Source organism: Rhinopithecus roxellana, chromosome 8, assembly GCF_007565055.1.
Source record: "Rhinopithecus roxellana isolate Shanxi Qingling chromosome 8, ASM756505v1, whole genome shotgun sequence".
Classification (NCBI taxonomy): domain Eukaryota; kingdom Metazoa; phylum Chordata; class Mammalia; order Primates; family Cercopithecidae; genus Rhinopithecus; species Rhinopithecus roxellana.
The window spans coordinates 104,582,963-104,604,161 of record NC_044556.1 but is presented as its reverse complement, the minus strand read 5'-3'; the positions used below and the strand labels follow the sequence as shown (position 1 = coordinate 104,604,161).

General features: G+C 38.9%; 1 protein-coding gene across 2 annotated transcripts in view; it reads right to left on the bottom strand.

Moving 5' to 3' along the window:
• Window positions 1-21,199, bottom strand: part of FMN2 (formin 2) — a 415,306-nt gene that overhangs the window by 243,064 nt on the left and 151,043 nt on the right. For both annotated transcript variants that reach the window (XM_030936062.1, XM_030936061.1), the window contains one exon: window positions 791-878. In XM_030936062.1, coding sequence (XP_030791922.1) covers window positions 791-878 — 88 coding nt within the window. The remainder of the gene's footprint in view (window positions 1-790; window positions 879-21,199) is intronic.

Here is a 21,199-nt window from a genome sequence, read left to right as displayed (position 1 = left end):
TGCTTTAAATCTATTCTTAGGTTCCAGTCAGCTTAAGGGAGGCTCTGAATTTACACTTAATTCCTCTATTCACCTTTGGGCAGTATCTCTCAGCATAAATGTCATAGGAGGATACAGCATAAGAATGACCATCAATCGTACAGTAGAATTCAAGTATTAAAATATTGACACTAAAGCCATGTATAAAATATTAAGAACCACTCTAATTCCAAACAGAAAACAGTTCTGTTCATATGTTGCAAACCTTACTCCCACGTGAAGGTACTAGGAGACAGGATCCTAGGGGGTGGTCATTAGGTCACAAGGGTAGAATTCTCATGCATGGGATCAGTCCCTTTATAAAACAGACCAAGAGAACTCTCTTTCCTTCTTTCTGCCAGTTGAGGATACACAGAGAAGATGGCAGTCTGCAACCTGGAAGACGGCCCTCCCCAGAACGGAATATGCTGGCACCCTGATCTCGAACTTCCAGCCTCCTAGCACTGTGAGAAATAAACTTCTCTTATTTATCACCCACAAGTGTGGGGTACTTGGTTATAGTAGCCTGGACTAAGATAATAATGTCACATGAGAATGAGACTGTTAGTAAGGTATACAAATAACACCTCAGGCAAATGAATAGTAATCCTTCCAGAAACAATCATGGGAGACAGCTTGATCACACTTATGGGAAATATACTAACCTCAGTCAACACAGAAACTCTAAGTTTGAAATAACTTTACCACCAAACATCATATCCTTCAGCCCAAATTTAATATTCAAAAGCTAAATTTTTATTCTGACACTTACCATGTTGTATGTCTTTCATATCTAAATGAAGACTAGACATTAGTATTCCAACTGCTTGTGATCTTTTGTTGCTTAATAACTTGACAACCTGCTCGAGAAAGAAAGTAAAAGGGGAAAATGTTAATTTGAACTCCAATATGCTTACTAGCATTTTAAAAAATCCTAAATGAAGAAGAAATTAAGAGAAAATATCTCACATCATTACCTAAAGTATTCAAAACAGTTGGTTTTTTTAATGTTTGAAGAGAGTTTTTGGTTTTTATATCATAAATCTTCAAAAATCCATCATTTTCCCCCATTATTCACCATCAGCCTCAAAGACATGTTTTTAACCAGTCTTTTGAGAGCCTGATCTGTCAACAAATAAATTTCTAATGGTCTAGGAAATTAGTCTGATCTCTGTAAAATCACAATTACACATATGATCATTTGCAGCCTGAGATTTGAAGTGTTCTTTTTTTCAATGTGAGCCTTGAAACACTGAAGCTTGAAACATGTCAACAAGTGAAGGGCAAAAAAAAAAAAAAAAAAAGTACACACATAGAGAATCTGCTAGATTAGTTTGGTTGTATCACGAAAATTTTTTTTAAAAAAGTGCTTTCACTTGGGTCACATAGAAAACTCACTATTTTACTGGAAGTTCCTCTCATTCTGCATTTGACCCACATTTTGGGGAGAACTCTCCTACTAATTAACAGAGGGATACAAGCATCAAATTAAAAGGGCTGCACCAGCACAATTTCAACTGTGGATTTCCAGCAAGTCTTGAAGAATCAGGGCACACAATCCCATGGGAAGGTTTCCTAAAACAGAGGTGGGCAGGCTGTTACGGAACAGATAGACATTTGTTTGACCATGTTTTCCAGACAATAGCATCACCAGGAAATCCTGCTTATGAAACTGACCCCAGGTCCTGATCGTGTGAAGGGCAGCATTTCCTATTTACTGCCAATGTTTTGTTTTAAATTTGCTTAGAAAAACACTGGAGGAAAAGGAAAGAAAGTGGTTATAGTCAAATTACCAGAAGTGACAGCTGCCCTAACAGCTATTGCATTTATGGACACTGTCTTCCCTTACGGTTTAAGCTGGGTCAATCAGGATAGTAATAAAATAATCATACCCAACTGTTACACAAAGTTACAGAGTAAAACAATATTCTTTCTTTTTTTTCTTTTTTTCTTTTTTAATTTTTTTTTTATTATACTTTAAGTTCTGGGGTACATGTGCATAACATGTAGGTTTGTTACATGTGTATACTTGTGCCATGTTGGTGTGCTGCACCCATCAACTCGTCAGCACCCATCAATTCATCATTTATATCAGGTATAACTCCCAATGCAATCCCTCCCCCCTCCCCCCTCCCCATGATAGGCCTCAGTGTGTGATGTTCCCCTTCCCGAGTCCAAGTGATCTCATTGTTCAGTTCCCACCTATGAGTGAGAACATGCGGTGTTTGGTTTTCTGTTCTTGTGATAGTTTGCTAAGAATGATGGTTTCCAGCTGCATCCACGTCCCTACAAAGGACGCAAACTCATCCTTTTTTATGGCTGCATAGTATTCCATGGTGTATAAGTGCCACATTTTCTTAATCCAGTCTGTCACAGATGGACATTTGGGTTGATTCCAAGTCTTTGCTATTGTGAATAGTGCCGCAATAAACATACGTGTGCATGTGTCTTTATAGCAGCATGATTTATAATCCTTTGGGTATATATCCAGTAGTGGGATGGCTGGGTCATATGGTACATCTAGTTCTAGATCCTTGAGGAATCGCCATACTGTTTTCCATAATGGTTGAACTAGTTTACAATCCCACCAACAGTGTAAAAGTGTTCCTATTTCTCCACATCCTCTCCAACACCTGTTGTTGCCTGACTTTTTAATGATTGTCATTCTAACTGGTGTGAGATGGTATCTCATTGTGGTTTTGATTTGCATTTTTCTGATGGCGAGTGATGATGAGCATTTTTTCATGTGTCTGTTGGCTGTATGAATGTCTTCTTTTGAGAAATGTCTGTTCATGTCCTTTGCCCACTTTTTGATGGGGTTGTTTGTTTTTTTCTTGTAGATTTGTATGAGTTCTTTGTAGATTCTGGATATTAGCCCTTTGTCAGATGAGTAGATTGCAAAAATTTTCTCCCATTCTGTAGGTTGCCTGTTCACTCTGATGGTAGTTTCTTTTGCTGTGCAGAAGCTCTTTAGTTTAATCATATCCCATTTGTCAATTTTGGCTTTTGCTGCCGTTGCTTTTGGTGTTTTAGACATGAAGTCCTTGCCCATGCCTATGTCCTGAATGGTACTACCTAGGATTTCTTCTAGGGTTTTTATGGTATTAGGTCTAACATTTAAGTCTCTAATCCATCTTGAATTAATCTTCGTATAAGGAGTAAGGAAAGGATCCAGTTTCAGCTTTCTACTTATGGCTAGCCAATTTTCCCAGCACCATTTATTAAATAGGGAATCCTTTCCCCATTTCTTGTTTCTCTCAGGTTTGTCAAAGATCAGATGGCTGTAGATGTGTGGTATTATTTCCGAGGACTCTGTTCTGTTCCATTGGTCTATATCTCTGTTTTGGTACCAGTACCATGCTGTTTTGGTTACTGTAGCCTTGTAGTATAGTTTGAAGTCAGGTAGCGTGACGCCTCCAGCTTTGTCCTTTTGACTTAGAATTGTCTTGGCAATGCGGGCTCTTTTTTGGTTCCATATGAACTTTAAAGCCGTTTTTTCCAATTCTGTGAAGAAACTCATTGGTAGTTTGATGGGGATGGCATTGAATCTATAAATAACCTTGGGCAGTATGGCCATTTTCACGATATTGATTCTTCCTATCCATGAGCATGCTATGTTCTTCCATTTGTTAGTGTCCTCTTTTATTTCACTGAGCAGTGGTTTGTAGTTCTCCTTGAAGAGGTCCTTTACATCCCTTGTAAGTTGGATTCCTAGGTATTTTATTCTCTTTGAAGCAATTGTGAATGGAAGTTCATTCATGATTTGGCTCTCTGCTTGTCTGTTACTAGTGTATAAGAATGCTTGTGATTTTTGCGCATTAATTTTGTATCCTGAGACTTTGCTGAAGTTGCTTCACAGCTTAAGGAGATTTTGGGCTGAGACAATGGGGTTTTCTAAATATACAATCATGTCATCTGCAAACAGGGACAATTTGACTTCTTCTTTTCCTAACTGGATACCCTTGATTTCTTTCTCTTGCCTGATTGCCCTCGCCAGAACTTCCAACACTATGTTGAATAGGAGTGGTGAGAGAGGGCATCCCTGTCTTGTGCGAGTTTTCAAAGGGAATTTTTCCAGTTTTTTCCCATTTAGTATGATATTAGCTGTGGGTTTGTCATAAATAGCTCTTATTATTTTGAGGTACGTTCCATCAATACCGAATTTATTGAGCGTTTTTAGCATGAAGGGCTGTTGAATTTTGTCAAAAGCCTTTTCTGCATCTATTGAGATAATCATGTGGTTCTTGTCTTTGGTTCTGTTTATATGCTGGATTACGTTTATTGATTTGCGAATGTTGAACCAGCCTTGCATCCCAGGGATGAAGCCCACTTGATCATGGTGGATAAGCTTTTTGATGTGCTGCTGGATCCGGTTTGCCAGTATTTTATTGAGGATTTTTGCATCGATGTTCATCAGGGATATTGGTCTAAAATTCACAGCTGAATTCTACCAGAGGTACAAGGAGGAGCTGGTACCATTCCTTCTGAAACTATTCCAATCAATAGAAAAAGAGGGAATCCTCCCTAACTCATTTTATGAGGCCAACATCATCCTGATACCAAAGCCTGGCAGAGACACAACAAAACAATATTCTTAATAGCAATAATAGCACGCTGGGTGCCCCAGCATGGATGGGGTGGGGAATAAAACATAACACTTTCAGAAGGACCAACCACAAAAACCACCTGATCTTTTTGTTGTTGTTTGTTTGTTTGTTTGTTTTGAGATGGAGTCTCACTCTGTCACCCAGGATGGAGTGCAGTGGTGCGATCTCGGCTCACTGCAGCCTCCACCTCCCAAGTTCAAGTGATTCTCATGCCTCAGCCTCCCAAGTAGCTGGGACTACAGGCACATGCCACCATGCCTGGCTATTTTTTTTTTTTTTTTTTTTTTTTGGTATTTTTAGTAGGAACCAGGTCTCACCATGTTGGCCAGGCAGTTCTCGAACTCCTGACCTCAGGTGATCCACCCACTTCGGCCTCCCAAAGTGTTGAAATAACAGGCATAAACCACTGCTGCCTGGTCCTGCCCTAATCATTTCTGAAAGCCTCTTGGTAAGGCACAATATCTCCCAAAAGGTGCTGCTTTTGCAAAAGAAAAAACAACATATACATTTTGATTCTAAATTTACTTTAAACATTTCTCTAAATTCCACCTAGAAAAATGAGGTTATAACTAGAATATGAACCTATTAGTATGGTGAAGTATTTCTATCCATAGCATCGTCCTCTTCAGAGCTTAAAAAATAGGAATTTAATATCAGAGAAGCAGAAGGTGTATACTCTGTCCTGAAAACCAGTTTCTAACCACAAGTCAGTGCAATACGGGCCCAATCATGCTGCTTGATGAAAATGCTTTTATTAAGGTTTTCTATCATTTTCTGGTTTCTCAATGCAACAGGCACGTTTCGATCCATGTATCATTTGACCTCCCTATAGTATTGACATGTTGATCACACCCTTATAGTAACTTCTTTTCCAGGGCTCCTAACATTTCTTCTCAGTCCTTTTGAAGATGAATTATTCTGATTTCACCTTAAATATGTGCATATCCTAGAGTTCTGTTCTCTGCACCTTATTCTCTTCACATTATAACCTATACTTTCTCCTGTAGAAACATACATGTGTGCATCTTCAATTTGGCAGTCTCCTACTTTCCAAAAAGATATCTCCATTTAAATTGTCCACATAATCTCCATTTGACATGTCTAAAATGACACACATATCAGTTCCACCCCAACACTAGCAGCCAGCTTCTTCTCCTTTATGCTATATATTGAGATAAAGGTACCACTATTCTTCATCCACCTACCAATGTTAGGAATCTAGAAATCAGTCAAGACTCCTACCTCCCCTTCACCCGCACACTCTGGTCTGGTATCCAGTCCTGCCAATTATAGCTCCTCTGTATTTGTGGAAACCACCCCTCCTCCTTAACTCTATTTTCAGCATTTAGTTCTATACTTTATCTTACATAGATAAATGCAAAACATTTCTGATGGGTCTCCCAAACTCTAGTCCAGTGGTTCTCAAAGTGTGTTCCTTGGACAAATGAGAACCACTATCACCTGGGAAGTTATCAAAAATCCAAGAAAAAGTTAGAGGGGAGTTTCAAGATGGCTGACTAGAGGCACCTGGTACCCACCTCCTCCACAAACAAGAACTGAAATAGTGAGTAGGTAATCACAGGTCAAACAGATCACATAAGAGAGAACATTGGAATTCAAAAACTAAGTGACAGGAAACATGGGAGGTGAAGAAGAAGAGGGAAGTGGGGCAGTCTGCTCAGCCAGGACCAGCTGGGAGCCTAGAGAGGCTCTCGAATGCGATAAAGGTTATCCAGGCTCCCTCACGTAGTAGTAAGTGACCCCAGCAGCCCACATTTACTCCACAGACTCCTGCAATCGTAGCCACGGGAGAACCCCATGACCCGCACAGGCCCTGAGGCTAACACAGGGAGCCACCCGGAGACCAGGAAGCAGCACACCTCCAGAGAGGCAGCACACTGAGTTCCACTCACCCGCTGTGTCATCAGCAGTTACAGGAAGGCACTGTTTTGAAATGCCAGCCCCACCAGACTGCATCCTGCCCTGGGGCCCAATAGCCCCTGCATCTCCACATCCCTGGGGCTCCCCTGATATCTTTTAACTGCAGCCAGGGCCAAAGCACAAGCCTTTGCCAATGACCCTGCTACCCCTAGTATAAAGGCCTTTGTGCATTTAAGAGCACCCTGAGGATGGGGTACCCCACTTGCGGCTGCCATATAGAGCCACAGCACATGCTCCCCCAGTCAGCTGTTTACAACTGCTGCCATGGTAACTCCACCCTCCCCAGCAGGGCCTCAGGGCCACCACGCAGTTGCTGCGACCCCCACCCAGCCATTCTGCCAGGGTGGGGTGTGGGGGGCCTGGGGTGGGGGTCCACCCCTATCCTGCTTACCACAGCCAGCACCCACATGTACCACCTAGGGGCTAGAGAACAGGGCCACTTAACCCAGTTAAAACCCACCCCACTCCCCCAATGCCCAAGCACATTATCCAGAGGCTTGGGAATGGCCCTGCCCTATTCACCCCCACTGGCACCTGAGCACTCCTTCTGGGGGCCTGAAGACAAACCCGCCCATCCTACTGCAAACGCCACAACTAGCACTCACCCACCCACACCATCCACTCACCCATGCCACCTGCAAGCCTCGAGACTGCCCCGCATGGCCTGTCACAGCCGCTGCCAATAGCAGTGCAAACCACTTGGGAGCCTAAGGGTTGTCTCATCACTGCTCCTGCTGTCCCCAGCACCATGCCCACGGCCTAGGAGCCCAAGGACCCTCCCAGCCACCCAGCCCACTTCTTCCACTGCTGGCACCCAAGCAAGCCACCTGGAGGTCCAATTGGCCTGACTGAACCTGCTAATATCAGGGCCAGCATACATGACCCTAGGACCAAAGGACAGGCGTGCCCAGCCTGCCACTGCCACCTCAAGCACCTGCCAATGATTGAGGACTGGCCCACCTAGCATCCTCATGCCCAGCAAAACTTTACCACAATCTCCACTAACAACCACACCCTAAGCCACTGAGGAAATTACAAGCACTACTGATACTTACGGATGAAAAAATCATACAGAGACTACACTGCTGTATTCACCCAGAATCAAAGGCAAAATGCTACATCAAACCAACACCACAGATACATCTTCAGGAAAAAGTCCTCCCCTATAAAAGTAAATTCAAAAAAGTTGGAATAAGTGACTGTTATACCAGATGCACAGATATCAATGTAAATAAACAATAAACATAATAAAACAAAGAGATATTACACCTCCAAAGGAACATAATAATTCTCCAGCAATGAATTCTAATGAAAAAGACATTCATGAAGTTCCAGAAAAAGAATTCAAAATAATGATATTAAAGAATCTCAGTGATATACAAGACAACTCTAATAAACAATACAAAGAAATTTGAAAACCAATTCAGGAAATGAATGACAAATTTATCAAAAAGGTAGCTCTCATAAAAAAGAACCAAACAGAAATTCTGGGATGGAAGAATTCATTAAATAAAATACAAAACACATTCAAAAGCTTCAACAATAAACTAGATTAAGCAGAAGAAAGAATTTTACAACTTGAAGACAGGTCTTTTTAAATAACCTAGTCAGACAAAAATAAAGAATAAAGAATAAAAAAGAATGAACAGGCCAGGTGTAGCAGCTCTCGTCTGTAATCCCAGCACTTTGGGAGGCTAAAGCAAGCAGATAACAAGGTCAGGAGATTGACATCATCCTGGCCAATATGGTGAAACCCTGTCTCTACTTAAAAAAAAAAAAAATACAAAAATTAGCTGGGCCTGGTGGTGCATGCCTGTAATCCCAGCTATTCGGGAGGCTGAGGCAGGAGAATCGCTTGAACCAGGGAGTCAGAAATTGCAATGAGCCAAGATTGCATCACTGCACTCCAGCCTGGCAACAGAGTGAGACTCTGTCTCAAAAAAAAAAAAAAAAAAGAGTGAATAAAGACTACATCACACATGGGACGCCATAAAGCAAACAAATATTTCAATTTTCAGTGTCCCAGAAGATGAAGAATAAATGAAAGTGATCAAAAACCTACTTAATGAAATAAGAGCTAAAAAAATTCCCAGGTCTAGTAAGAGATTCAGACATACAGATACAGGAAGGTCAGAAATCCCCAAATAGATACAGTTCAAAGAGATCTTCTCTGTGGCACATTAGAGTCAAACTGTCAAAAGTCACAGGCAAAGAACAAATTCTAAAAACAGCAAGAGATAAGCATCTAGTCACTTATAATAGAACCCCCTGTAAGAATAACAGCTGATTTCTCAGCAAAAACCTTACTTGCCAGGAGAGAATTAAATGATATATTCAAAGAGCTGAAAAAAAAAAAAAAAAAAAAAAAACCTGCCAGCCAAGGATACTCTTCCCAGCAAAGTTACCCTTCATGATGGAGAAATACAGTCTTTCCTAGACAAGCAAAAGTTGCAGGTACTAATCACCAAAAGACTGGACCTACAATAAAAGCTTATGGGAGTCCTATACCTACAAGCAAAAAAATGATATCTACCATCATGAAAGCATGCAAAAGTATAAAATCCACTGGTAGAGCAAATGCACAAATAAGGAAGAGGAAGGATCCAAATGTTGCCAATGTAGAAAACCACAAAATCACAATGATGAACAATAAGAGAAAAAGAAAGGAACAAAGGATATACAAAGCAATCAGAAATCAGTTAAGGAGGACGGAAACAGTGGCTCACACCTGTAATCCTAGCACTTTGGGAGGGTGAGGCAGGCGGATCACCTGAGGTCAGGAGTTTGAGACCAACCTGGCCGACATGGTGAAATCCCATCTCTACTAAAAATACAAAAATTAGCCAGGAGAGATGGCAGGCGCCTGTAATCCCAGCTACTTGGAAGGCTGAGGCAGGAGAATTGCTTGAACCCCGAAAGCGGAGATTGCACTGAGCCGAGACAGTGTCACTGCACTCCAGCCTGGGCAACAGAGTAAGACTCCATCTCAATAAATAAATAAATAAATAAATAAATAAATGAAATAAAAAATAAAAAAAGAAATCAATTAAGGAAATGACCTGAATTTGCCCTTACATATCAACAATAATCTTGAATGTAAACAGATTAAATTTTCCACTTATAAAGAAGATGATAACATGATAAAAGTTTCAATTCAGCAAGAGGATGTATGTACCCAACAGAGTACGCAGATATATAAAACATATTATTAGATCTAAAGGGAGAGACAGACTCAAATACAATAATAGTAGGAGACATCAACATTACACTCTCAGCAATAGTAGGATCATCTAGACAGAAAATTAACAAAGAAACCTGGGATTTAAACTGTACTTTAGACCAAATGGACCTAACAGACATTTACAGAACACTGCATTCAACAGCTATAGAATACACATTCTTCTCATCATCACATGGAACATTCTCCAGAAGAGATAATGTGTTAGGACACAGAAATATCTGTGTCCTAACACAGATATTTGTTGTAAAAATACAACAAATTTTAAATATCGAAATCGTATCGAGTATCTTCTCAGGTCTTAATGAAATAAAAGTAGAAATCAGCAACAAGAGGAACTTTAGAAACAGCACAAATACGTGGAAATCAAACAACACACTCCTCAATGACTACTGAGTCAAGGAAGAAATTAAGGAAGAAATTAAAAAATTCCTAGAAACAAATGAAATTGGAAACACAAAACACCAAAACCTAAGAGATACAACAAAAGCAGTAGTAAGAGGGAAGCTTAAAAAAATAAATGCCTACATCAAAAAAAGTAGAAAGATCTCAAATAAACAATCTAACAATGTATATCAAGGAACTAGAAAAGCAAAAACAAAATCAGTAGGAAGACATAAGTAATGAAGATTAGAACAGAACTAAATAAAATACTTAAAAAAAACCCCACAAAGAATCAACAAAATAAAAAGTTAGTTTTATGAAAAGATAAACAAAATTGATGAACTGCTAGCTAGACTAACCAAGAAAAGAGAGAGAAGACCCAAATAAACAAAATCAGAAATTAAAAATGAGACATTACAACTGATACCACAGACATACAAAAGATCATCAGAGAGTATTATGAACAACTATACAATAATATACTGGAAAATCTAGAGGAAATGAATAAATTCCTGGACACATACAATCTACTGAGATTGAATCAAGAAGAAATAGAAAACCAGAACAGACTAACAATGAGTTGTGAGATTGAATCAGTAATAAAAAGTCTCCCAACAAAGAAAAGTCCAGGAATAGATGGTGTCACTGCCAAATTCTACCAAATGTACAAAGAACACTAATTTTCCTCAAACTCTTCCGCCCCGCAAAAAAACAATAGAAGAGAAGGGAATGCTCCCTAATTTATTCCACAAGGTCAGCATTACCCTGATACCAAAACCAGATAAGAATACAACAAAAAAAGAAAACTACAGTCCAATATCCTGATGAACAGTGATGCAAAAATCCTTAACAAAATACTAACAAGTTAAGTTCAACAGCACATCAAAAAAAAAAAAAAAAAAAAAAAAAACCATGATCAGTGAGATTTATCATCCCAGGGATGCAAAAATGGTTGTACATATGCAAATCAATAAATGTGATATATCAAATCAAGAGAGTGAAAAACAAAAGCCATATGATCATCTCAATGGACACAGAAAAAGCATTTGATAAAATTCAACATCCCTTCATGATAAAAATTCTCAATAATCTAGGTATAGTAGGAACATATGTCAACTTAATAAAGGCATATATGACAAACCCACAGCTAACATTGTACTGAATGGGGAAACGCTGAAAGCCTTTCCTCTAATAATTGGAACAAGACAAGGATGCTCACTTTCACCGCTCCTAGTTAACACAGTGCTAGAATTCCTAGCCAGCGAAATCAGGCAAGAGAAAGAAATAAAAGGATCCAAATTGAAAGACAGGAAGTCAAACTGTTTCTCTTTACCAATGACATAAGCTTATATCTAGAAAATATAAGATGCCACAAAAAAACCCATTAGTTCTGATGAAACTCAGTAAAGTTGCAGTATACAAAATCAACATACAAAATTCACTAGTGTTTCTACAGAACAATAATGAACTAGCTGAGAAAGAAATGAAGGCAATCCAATCTCAAGTAGCTACAAAAAATAAATAACTTATGAATAAATCTAACCAAGAAGGTAGAAGACCTCTGTAAGAAAAACTACAACACACTGATGAAAGAAATTGAAAAGGATAGAAACAAATGAATAGACATCCAATGCTCATGGACAGGAAAAATATTGTTGAAATGACCCTACGCCCCAAAACAATCTCTAGATCCAACGCAATCCTTATCAAAACAATGAAATTTTTTCACAGAAATACAAAAGCAACCCTAAAATTCTTATGAAGCCAAAAACAAGCCTGAATAGACAAAGCAATCCTGAGCAAAATGAATAAACAAACAAAGCTGGAGGTATCACACTACCTGACCTCCAAATATATTACAAGGTTACAGTCATCAAAACTGCATGGTATTGGTATAAAAACAGACACATAGACCAATGGAAAATCATAGAGAACCCAGACATAAATCCACATATTTACAGGCAACTGATTTTCAACAAAGACACCAAGAACATACATGAGGGAAAAGACACCCTCTTCAATAAATGGTGCTAGAAAAATTGGATACCTATATGCAGAACAATGAAACTTGACCCTTATGTGTCACCATACACAAAATCAGTGCAAGACGGATTAATAACTTAAAGGCAAGACTCGAAACTATAAATCTACTAGAAGTAAACAGAGGGAAAATAACTTCAGGAAATTGGTCTAGACAAAGATTTTATGGCTAAGACCTCAAAAGCACAGACAACTAAAACAAAAATAGACAAATGGGACTATTTTGAGCTAAAAAGCTTCTGGACAGCAAAAAAACAATCAACATAGTAAAGACATAGCCTGTTTAATGGGAGAAAATATTTGCAAACTATTCCTTCAACATGGGACTAATATCTTATACAAGGAACTCAAACAACTCAACAGTACATAAATAAATGAATAAATAAATAAATAATTCATGTCCTTTGCCCACTTTTTAATGAGGACATGAATAGACATTTCTCAAAAGACAACATACAAATGGCCAACAGGTATATGAAAAAAACTGCTCAACGTCACTAATCATCAGGATAATGCAAATCAAAACCACAATGAGATAATATCTTACCCAGTCAGAATGACTATTATTAAAAAAAAAAATTGATTCTGGCAAGGATGTGAATAAAAGGGGATTTCAATTAATACAGTCACTATGGAAAACAATATGGAAATATTTCAAAAAACTAAAAATAGAACTACCATATGATCCAGCAATCCCACTCCTGGGTATGTATCCAAAGGAAAATAAATATTAAAAGGATATCTTCACCCTACGTTTACTGCAGTACTGTTCACAATGGCAAAGATATGAAATCAACCTAAGTGTCCACCAATGGACAAATAAAGAAAGTATTTTTAAATATATATAACATGTTTTAATATATACATATAATATATAAAACATATACATACACACACAACAGAATATTATCCAGGCATAAAAAAAGAATAAAATCATGTCATTTGCAGCAACATGGATAGAACAGGAGGTCACTACCTTAAGTGAGATAAGCCAGGTAAAGAAAGACAAATATCGCATACTCTCACTCATATGTGGGAGTTAAAAATGTTAATCTCATGGAGGTAGAAAGTAGAACAAAAGATACCAGAGACTGGGTAGGGTGTGTGGTGGAGGGGGAGGTGATGAGGAGAGATTGATTAATGGGTATGAGCACTAGATAGAAGAAATATGTTCTAATGTCAGATAGAGGAGGCTGAGCACAGTTAACAACAATGTATTATATATTACAAAATAGCTAGAAGAAAGGACTTGAAATGTTCCTCACTCACAGGAATGATATATGCTCAAAGTGATGGATACTAAATATCCAGACTTCATCACCACACACTCTATGCATGTAACGTTGTAAATATGTATAAATATGATGTATCAATAATAAACATTAAAAATGCAAGCTCTCAGGCCCTATCACAAACCTACTAATCAGAACATGAGAGTAGGAACCATCACTATGAATTTTAAAAGCCTTCCAAGTAATTCTAAAGCCACCCATTGCATTTCATCCCTTCCTGTCCATTCTCCAAATTGATATCCAAGTACCCTCTCTTAAAATGCTGATACCTGCATGTTGTTTTTTAATCATAGGTTTTAAACACAATTGGCTCATGTTTAAGGGTTAGTCCTTTAAAAAGTCTTATAGAATCTTTCACATATCATACCTGGAATTTGCTTTTATTTTTTTTCTTTTTCTGAGATGGAGTTTTGCTCTTGTTGCCCAGGCCGGAGTGCAATGGCATGATCTCGGCTCGCTGCAATCTCTGCCTCCCGCATTCAAGTGATTCTCCTGCCTCAGCCTCCCGAGTAGCTGAGGTTACAGGCATGCGGGACCATGCCCAGCCAATTTTGTATTTATAGCAGAGACGGGGTTTCTCCATGTGGGTCAGGCTAGTCTCAAACTCTCAACCTCAGGTGATCTGCCTGCCTTGGCCTCCCAAACTGCTGGGATTATAGGCTTGAGCCACCACTCCCAGCCTGCTTTTTCTATTATAATTCAAATGCACTTGATCACAAACTGGATTTTACATTTAAATGCCTAAGATGTTACATAGGAACAATAATCATCTACCACCTTCCAGAAGGCAGACATTCAGGAGGACAGATGTCTAAAAGGATGGATTCCACAGTGTCTTTACGTAACCCAAACTTTGTATTATGAACCACTGCTACGATCTGGCCTTTTTTTCCAACACCTTGGAAAAGAAGAACCTAGGGTTAGAACATTCTTAGAATTCAGTGACCACAATGCAATGAAGAGGAGAGTAGACTCTTCTAAGATGATCTCAGAACTTAGGCAAAAAGCAAAAAATGCAGAAATAACACATTTGAAATCTATAAAATTAGAACTTACAATCAGAAAAAAGAATGACCTTGAATCTGCTTTAACGTCATCTCTCTTAATAATTCTCTTAATAAAGTTATCATCTTAGGCTTCCCTAGAAGGCAGGACTGTGTAGAGATGATGAACATGGTCTCTCTAAAATAAAGCAGTATTTCTCAAACTTAACGTGTACTTGAATCATCTGGGATCCTCTAAGATGAAGATTCTGATCCCTAAGTCTGGGTGGGACTGAGGTTCTTTGTTTCCAACAAGTTTTCAGGTGATGCCATTTCTTCTGGTGCACAGATTGTGGAGGTTCCCCTGCTTCATCACCACACATTCTATTCATGTAACATCATAAATATGCATAAATATGATGTATCATAAATATGTATAAATACGATGTATCAATAATAAACATTAAAAATGTAAGTTCTCAGGCCCTATCACAAACCTACTAATCAGAACATGAGAGTAGGAACCATCACTCTGAATTTTAAAAGCCTTCCAGGTAATTCTAAAGCCACCCATTGCATCTCATCCCTTCCTGTTCATTCTCCAAGTACCCTCTTTTAAAATGCTTTCTAACGTGTTTGAGAAAAGCTACTCCAACATCCTAAAGCCTGTTACCTCCCCTAGAAAAATGATTAAAACAGTATCAACTTCCAAAGACTGTAGTGGATATTCAGTGAAGTACTCTTAGTGGCATGGTTATAGCTGATTGTAGCCTCTAACTCCCAAGCTCAAGTGATCCCTCCCACCTCAGCCTCCTAAGTGGCTGGGATTACAGCCATGTGCCACAGCACCTACTTTTATCCAGGGATAGCCATATGACTAAGTTATGGATAACAGAATGCAGGAAGCAATACAAGCGCAGCCTTCAAAAGGATGGCTGGCCCTCTCTTTCTTTTTTTTTTTGTTTTTGAGAGAGAGAGGGAGTCTTGCTCTGTCACCCAGGCTGGAGTACAGTGGCTTGATCTTAGCTCACTGCAACCTTTGCCTCCTGGGTTCACATGATTCTCCTGCCCCAGCCTCCCGAGTAGCTGGGATTACAGGAGTGTGCCACCATGCCTGGCTAATTTTTTGTATTTTTAGTAGAGACAGGGTTTCACCATGTTAGCCAGGGTGGCCTCGATCTCCTGACTTCGTGATCCACCCGCCTCAGCCTCCCCAAGTGCTGGGATGACAGGCGTGAGCCACCGCGCCTGGCCGGCCCTCTACTTTCTCTATCCTTTTCCTCTCAGGCTGAGGCAGAATTATGGAAGTGAGCCATTATCAGTTATACTACGCCCTGAGGGTGAAGCAACAGAAGGCCTGGGGAATGAATCTCTGGACAGCCTGATGGAACACAGGCACTGCACCTCCCTGGGCACTTACCTGCCTAGATTTCTCCATGAGAGAGATAAAATTAAATTTTCATCTTTTACAAGTCACAACAGAGACAGCCAAACCAATATTTAACTAATACCCCTACTACACATCAGGCATTGTGCTAGACGGTGGGGTAAATGCACAGAAGACCCCCCCCCCCCAAAAAAAAGAAAAGAAAACCAGACCCTTATCATCCTCTGCCTAATCAGCTTTATTTCACAACCCCTAGAGCTCAGTCAGTGACACCATGATCTCCAGTCATCAGGACGGGAACCTCTGACTAACTTCCTCTGCATTTCTGGTATCCAGCCACACATCACGTTCCACGGATGTTTCCTTGCCTTTCATTCTTCTCTTTCACTACCACCACCCTGCTGCAAGTTCTCATCACTTCCTCCCAGAGAGTACAGGCAGAGTGGGATTCTGCCTCCAGGAGCTCAGTCCTGCTCTCAGCCCAGCATTCTGTACTGCCTTCATCCTGTCACTCCCCTTTAAACAGATATTTAGGGGCCCCTGACAATGTATTTCTCTTCTATTTTCTATTGTCAAAATGACAAACTCTGAGTACTCACTGGACAGGAATGTTCAAGTCTCATTCCACTGTGATGCTTTTCCTGAACATCCCTCTACCTCCCACAGAACTCTTACAGGAGCTGACTTAGCAGCACTTCTTTACTCTTGTGAGACTACATACTCTCCTATTACAATATATACATGATAAAGTGATTTGGGGGCAATTTTCACGAAAGCATAATCATCTCTAGACACACTCTGTATCATATTGCATACTGTAGTACTCAGCATAATGACTGATATATTGCAAGCATCCAAAAATGTCTGCTGAATAAGTAAACCTTGTGAAAACGGCTATGCCCAGCTTAGATAGCCCACAATAAACTTGGAAAAATGGTTAGACAACCAACCTTGGCTAGACATCAGAATCACTTAGGCACCTTCTTAAACAAAGGGTCTTGCTCTCCTTTCTGAAAAGTCAGTTTTCTCTAGAGTAGGGCCTTGGAATACATATGTTAAAAATACCACAGCTGATGCTGATGCAGACTTAGGAACCACTGAATACTTCTTTTGAAAAGGAAGTATTTGAATAATGGTTGAACTGTGATTGAATAATGGCTGAACATAGTAGAAAGCTCATGTGAACTATATTTATCACACAAGTAGCCAAAACCACATTTAAATAATTATTTGATCAGACAACATGGTGTTTGTTGCTAATTCAGAAGTTTAAATGTAGTACGCATTTTATATGTGTCACATGGAATACTAGCTAATTAAGATGACATTAAAGGGCTTCACATTAAATATCCAATAGAGATAATTTGAAGTTTCTTGCAATTTCTTACAAGCTAATAAAATCTCGCAATTTCTTACAAGCTAGTAAATAATTTGTACACAGTCTAAATGTAGAGTCACAACAAAAGTTTTAGTTTCCTGATTCCTAGTTAAGAGAGCATATTGCTTTCTTCTGAAATGGACTTGCTGAAAAGTGGACCTTAATTAAAGGGACAAATGGCCAGATCCAATACGGCAAATCCTTCTCTGAATAGAACAAGATAAGATTGCTCAATTATAGAGATTAAGGTAAATTTCAAAGCAGAACCTCAGAATGTAAAACCTGTTGTTTCTCAAACAGACGTTAGAGCACAAGGTGGTATATCAAGAGGTATGCAATGTGCTCAAGGAATACGAGCTATCAAATGCACCCAAGAATACCCTAATGACCAGGAGAATACAAGCAAATATGAAATAGTAAAACCAAAGTGAACAGGAGACGTAAGAAGAGAAGGAAAGGCAAAGAAAGAACGATTCCCAGACTCAAGATTTCCAATGATTTGATCTGTATCAGAGTAGGAGATCAGTATTTCAGGATATGTCTTTGCCTAAATTAGCAGCCATGGAACTTTGGACAAGTTCCTTGGCCTCAAGATCTAAATTTTCCTACCTGTAGAATACAGTTAATAATCCATAGGCAATATTCCCATAATTTGAGATAAACAAATTTGGTAAAGTATAAAATATTTTCAAAGCATAAAACATCTTGCAAATGCCAGGTGCTGGTGTTTTATTTTGTAATCCAATAACCGGCAGTTATATTTATGATGTTGTAAAATCACTTGAGTTTATTCCAACAAGAGGAACAGCAAAGATAATAGAAGGCGATAAGAAATAAACATCTAAAATTAAGAAGGAGAACAATCCATACATTGGCTAACTCCTACCCCCTTGGGAATTTACAAAGTATAATTTCTCCAAGAACTCTTTAGACATACTGTTGTTGGCTATCTCATAACTTTGATTTGGATTCAATTTTCTTTCTTTGGAAAGATAAATTCATCTTGAGATTTTTGAGCCAATGAGAATCAGGAACCATGAGCCTTTTCTGAACCGTCTGATACTATTTCATGAAAACAGCAGTCATTTTAAATCTGAACTAGTCTACACTCAAAAGTGAAGAATGCTGGCATGGGATTTTGCAGAGCAAGAGGTTATCAGGGTTTTTTTTTTTTTTTTTTTTCTGTCTACTCCCACAACCAAGGAAGACTGCAGTCTGATTTACACTACTGTATTCTCCTACTCAGATTAATGGTAAGCCTCAGGGGAGGGTGACCGACCTCAAAGGCATCCAACAGCATTTCAAGGCACTGCAGACACAGAAGGCATTGACACTGACCATGCCCACAAGTGATATCTCCAGACTATCTGGTTGGCACCAGACAATCCTCTTTGCTTGGGCAGCCTAGATTTAATCTCAGAAACAAAACAGAGGTACAGTTTGCTAATTGGTGAGGTGATATTTGACACCTCTTCCTGATTAAGAATCTAGAAGCCGACTTCGATCACACATCAAGGTCTAGTTAGGCACGATTTGCTTGCTTCTGAACTTGGTCCCAGATGTGTCTCTTGGCAAAGGATCAAGCTATGGCATGGGAGAAAGCGTCTTGCTTCGCTTGTCCTGCCTTTGGGTCTGAGTCAGCCTCGGAAGGAGACTGACAGCTGTGGAATTTGGTAAGGTTACCAAGAAGAGCCTCTTGTGCTCTCCTAGCCTGTCTCTCTCGTTTGGTTGTCTTGATACATATTTTAGACTTAAGTTTGGAGAGCTGTTTCTCTTGGTTGTAACATCATCTGGATGTTGTTCATCAACTGAGTAGGTTGTTTCAATCTCTCCTGACACCATCTTCTTGGTTCCTGCTTTCATTCTTATTTAGTCTGTGATCCTGATACCGGTCTCCTGGTCCCATCCCTCAGGTTGTTCTAACAAACTAGAAGCAAGAATTTCAAATATGTTCAAGTAAGTCTGCAGGACATCTTCTCACCAAGTAAAAACTAGTGTCCATCTGACTTCTCCATTGTTTCTTGATAACAATATCTCCCTCGACTATCTTTTGCCATTCAATATACTACTATAAATCACTGTTAAATCAGAAATCAAGTCAGACAGGAAAGATGTGTCATTTTTAACAGAAGCAAATGCATGTTATATAAAAGCGATTTGGCAAACTCTAAGACATAAGTGTTCCAGTTGATTTTAAGAAAGGCACACTAAAGTAAAGAGAGTGATACCTACCTAGCCTACAAGATCAGCCACACTTATGATCCAACCCAATCAATGGTTGGATTCTTCTCTTAGGATACAAGCTGTTAAAGGAGAGGAGCAGAGCCATAGCCTTTTCTAAATACAGTCAAGTTGAATGGAGTAATTAAAGTTCCAACAGCATGACACACATAAATCACATCTGTCAAAATAATAACAACTATTATGTATTGAGTCACAGAAATGAGGGATGTTCAGTATGAAAAATTGCTGAAAGACCCAAGCCAGAGAGGCAGGCTGGGATTTCCTGTCAGCTAAGTCTGACTCCAAAGCTCACTTGTCCTCTGGTGTAGGCCCTGTGAGCCATGTGCACACACACCTCTGCCATAACACAACACTAAATACAGCACAGGAATGTGCTAACAAAAAACCAAGGGAACTTCTTAGGCTTTTTGATATTTTTCTTTAAAGGGATAAGTTTAAAAGAATTAGAAACTCAATTTCTTATTTATATCAACTTTTCCTTTCTTAGAAAACATTGAAACATTTAGGATGACCTTGACCAAAAAAAAAAAAAAAAAAATCAAGAGTTGAAAATATACCAAAGTCTAGCCAATCTTGGCATGAAAAATATTTGCAAGATATAATTTGGACCTTCACTATTTCAAATATCTTAGAAATGAGCAAACAATGTTTCACCTATCTGGTTGCATACAAGTCTGCTGAGCTATATTTTTCCCTTCAGAATTCCCTCTACAAATCTGGTTTTAGACATGTATCCTATCCATAATTTTCATATTATGTTTTTAGCACTTAGAATTCAGTTCGAAGTATCAAAGTTTACAATAAAAATTAAAATTAAGAAAACCAATACATTGTGAGTACCGTATCTAAATGTTTCATGATATTGCCAAAAATATTTGGACATCACGTATGTGTCTACAAAATATAGGCATCAGCGTCTCACTTCATTATCTCAATGAGAGATATTAATCATCACAAATAAAAGACACGATGCAGATAAGACAATAAGGTTAATGACAACCACAAAGGAATAAAAGACTCTTATTGAGACCATGTGCATATTTATTATTATTATGTTATAGCAAGTACGTATTGAGAGAACATTACTTGGTGCATAATAAATAAAGGGCTTTATTTTATTCTTCCTTGTAATCACTGCCAAAATCCAACAAAACAGGTACCACTACAGTCCACAGAAGTGGCTGTTCACATATCCATAAAGTGGCAGAGCCAGGACATGAACCAGGCAGTCTGGCTCCAGTGTCCACCCCCTTGACCACTATTCCACACTACCTCTCAGCCATATGGAGAGCACACTCCTGCCAAGGAATGAGACACACGGCGTCTCATTTTCCCCACTCTTTCCTTAGTGCCCTGTGTTATCAAATACAATTAATGTGGACAGACAGAACATAAAGAGAATAAATTAGTTTTCAAATTGTTAGCCAAAAAGCAAACCTTAGACGGTAAGGTCCATCTGAATATTCTGTCTTGTGTACTGCTCAATTTCAGGGAAATTATGAAAAACAAACAAATCACAACCAAAATAGTTCCCTTCCTTGTAGTTATCACAACAAAATGCCTATGATAAATTTAGATGAAAAGTTTGATAGAGAAGAAGTTAAATATTTAGAAAACGAATCACTTAGCATATGTTTGTTGACTAGAATCACATAATAAACTTTTAACAATTTAGTAAATGGTCATT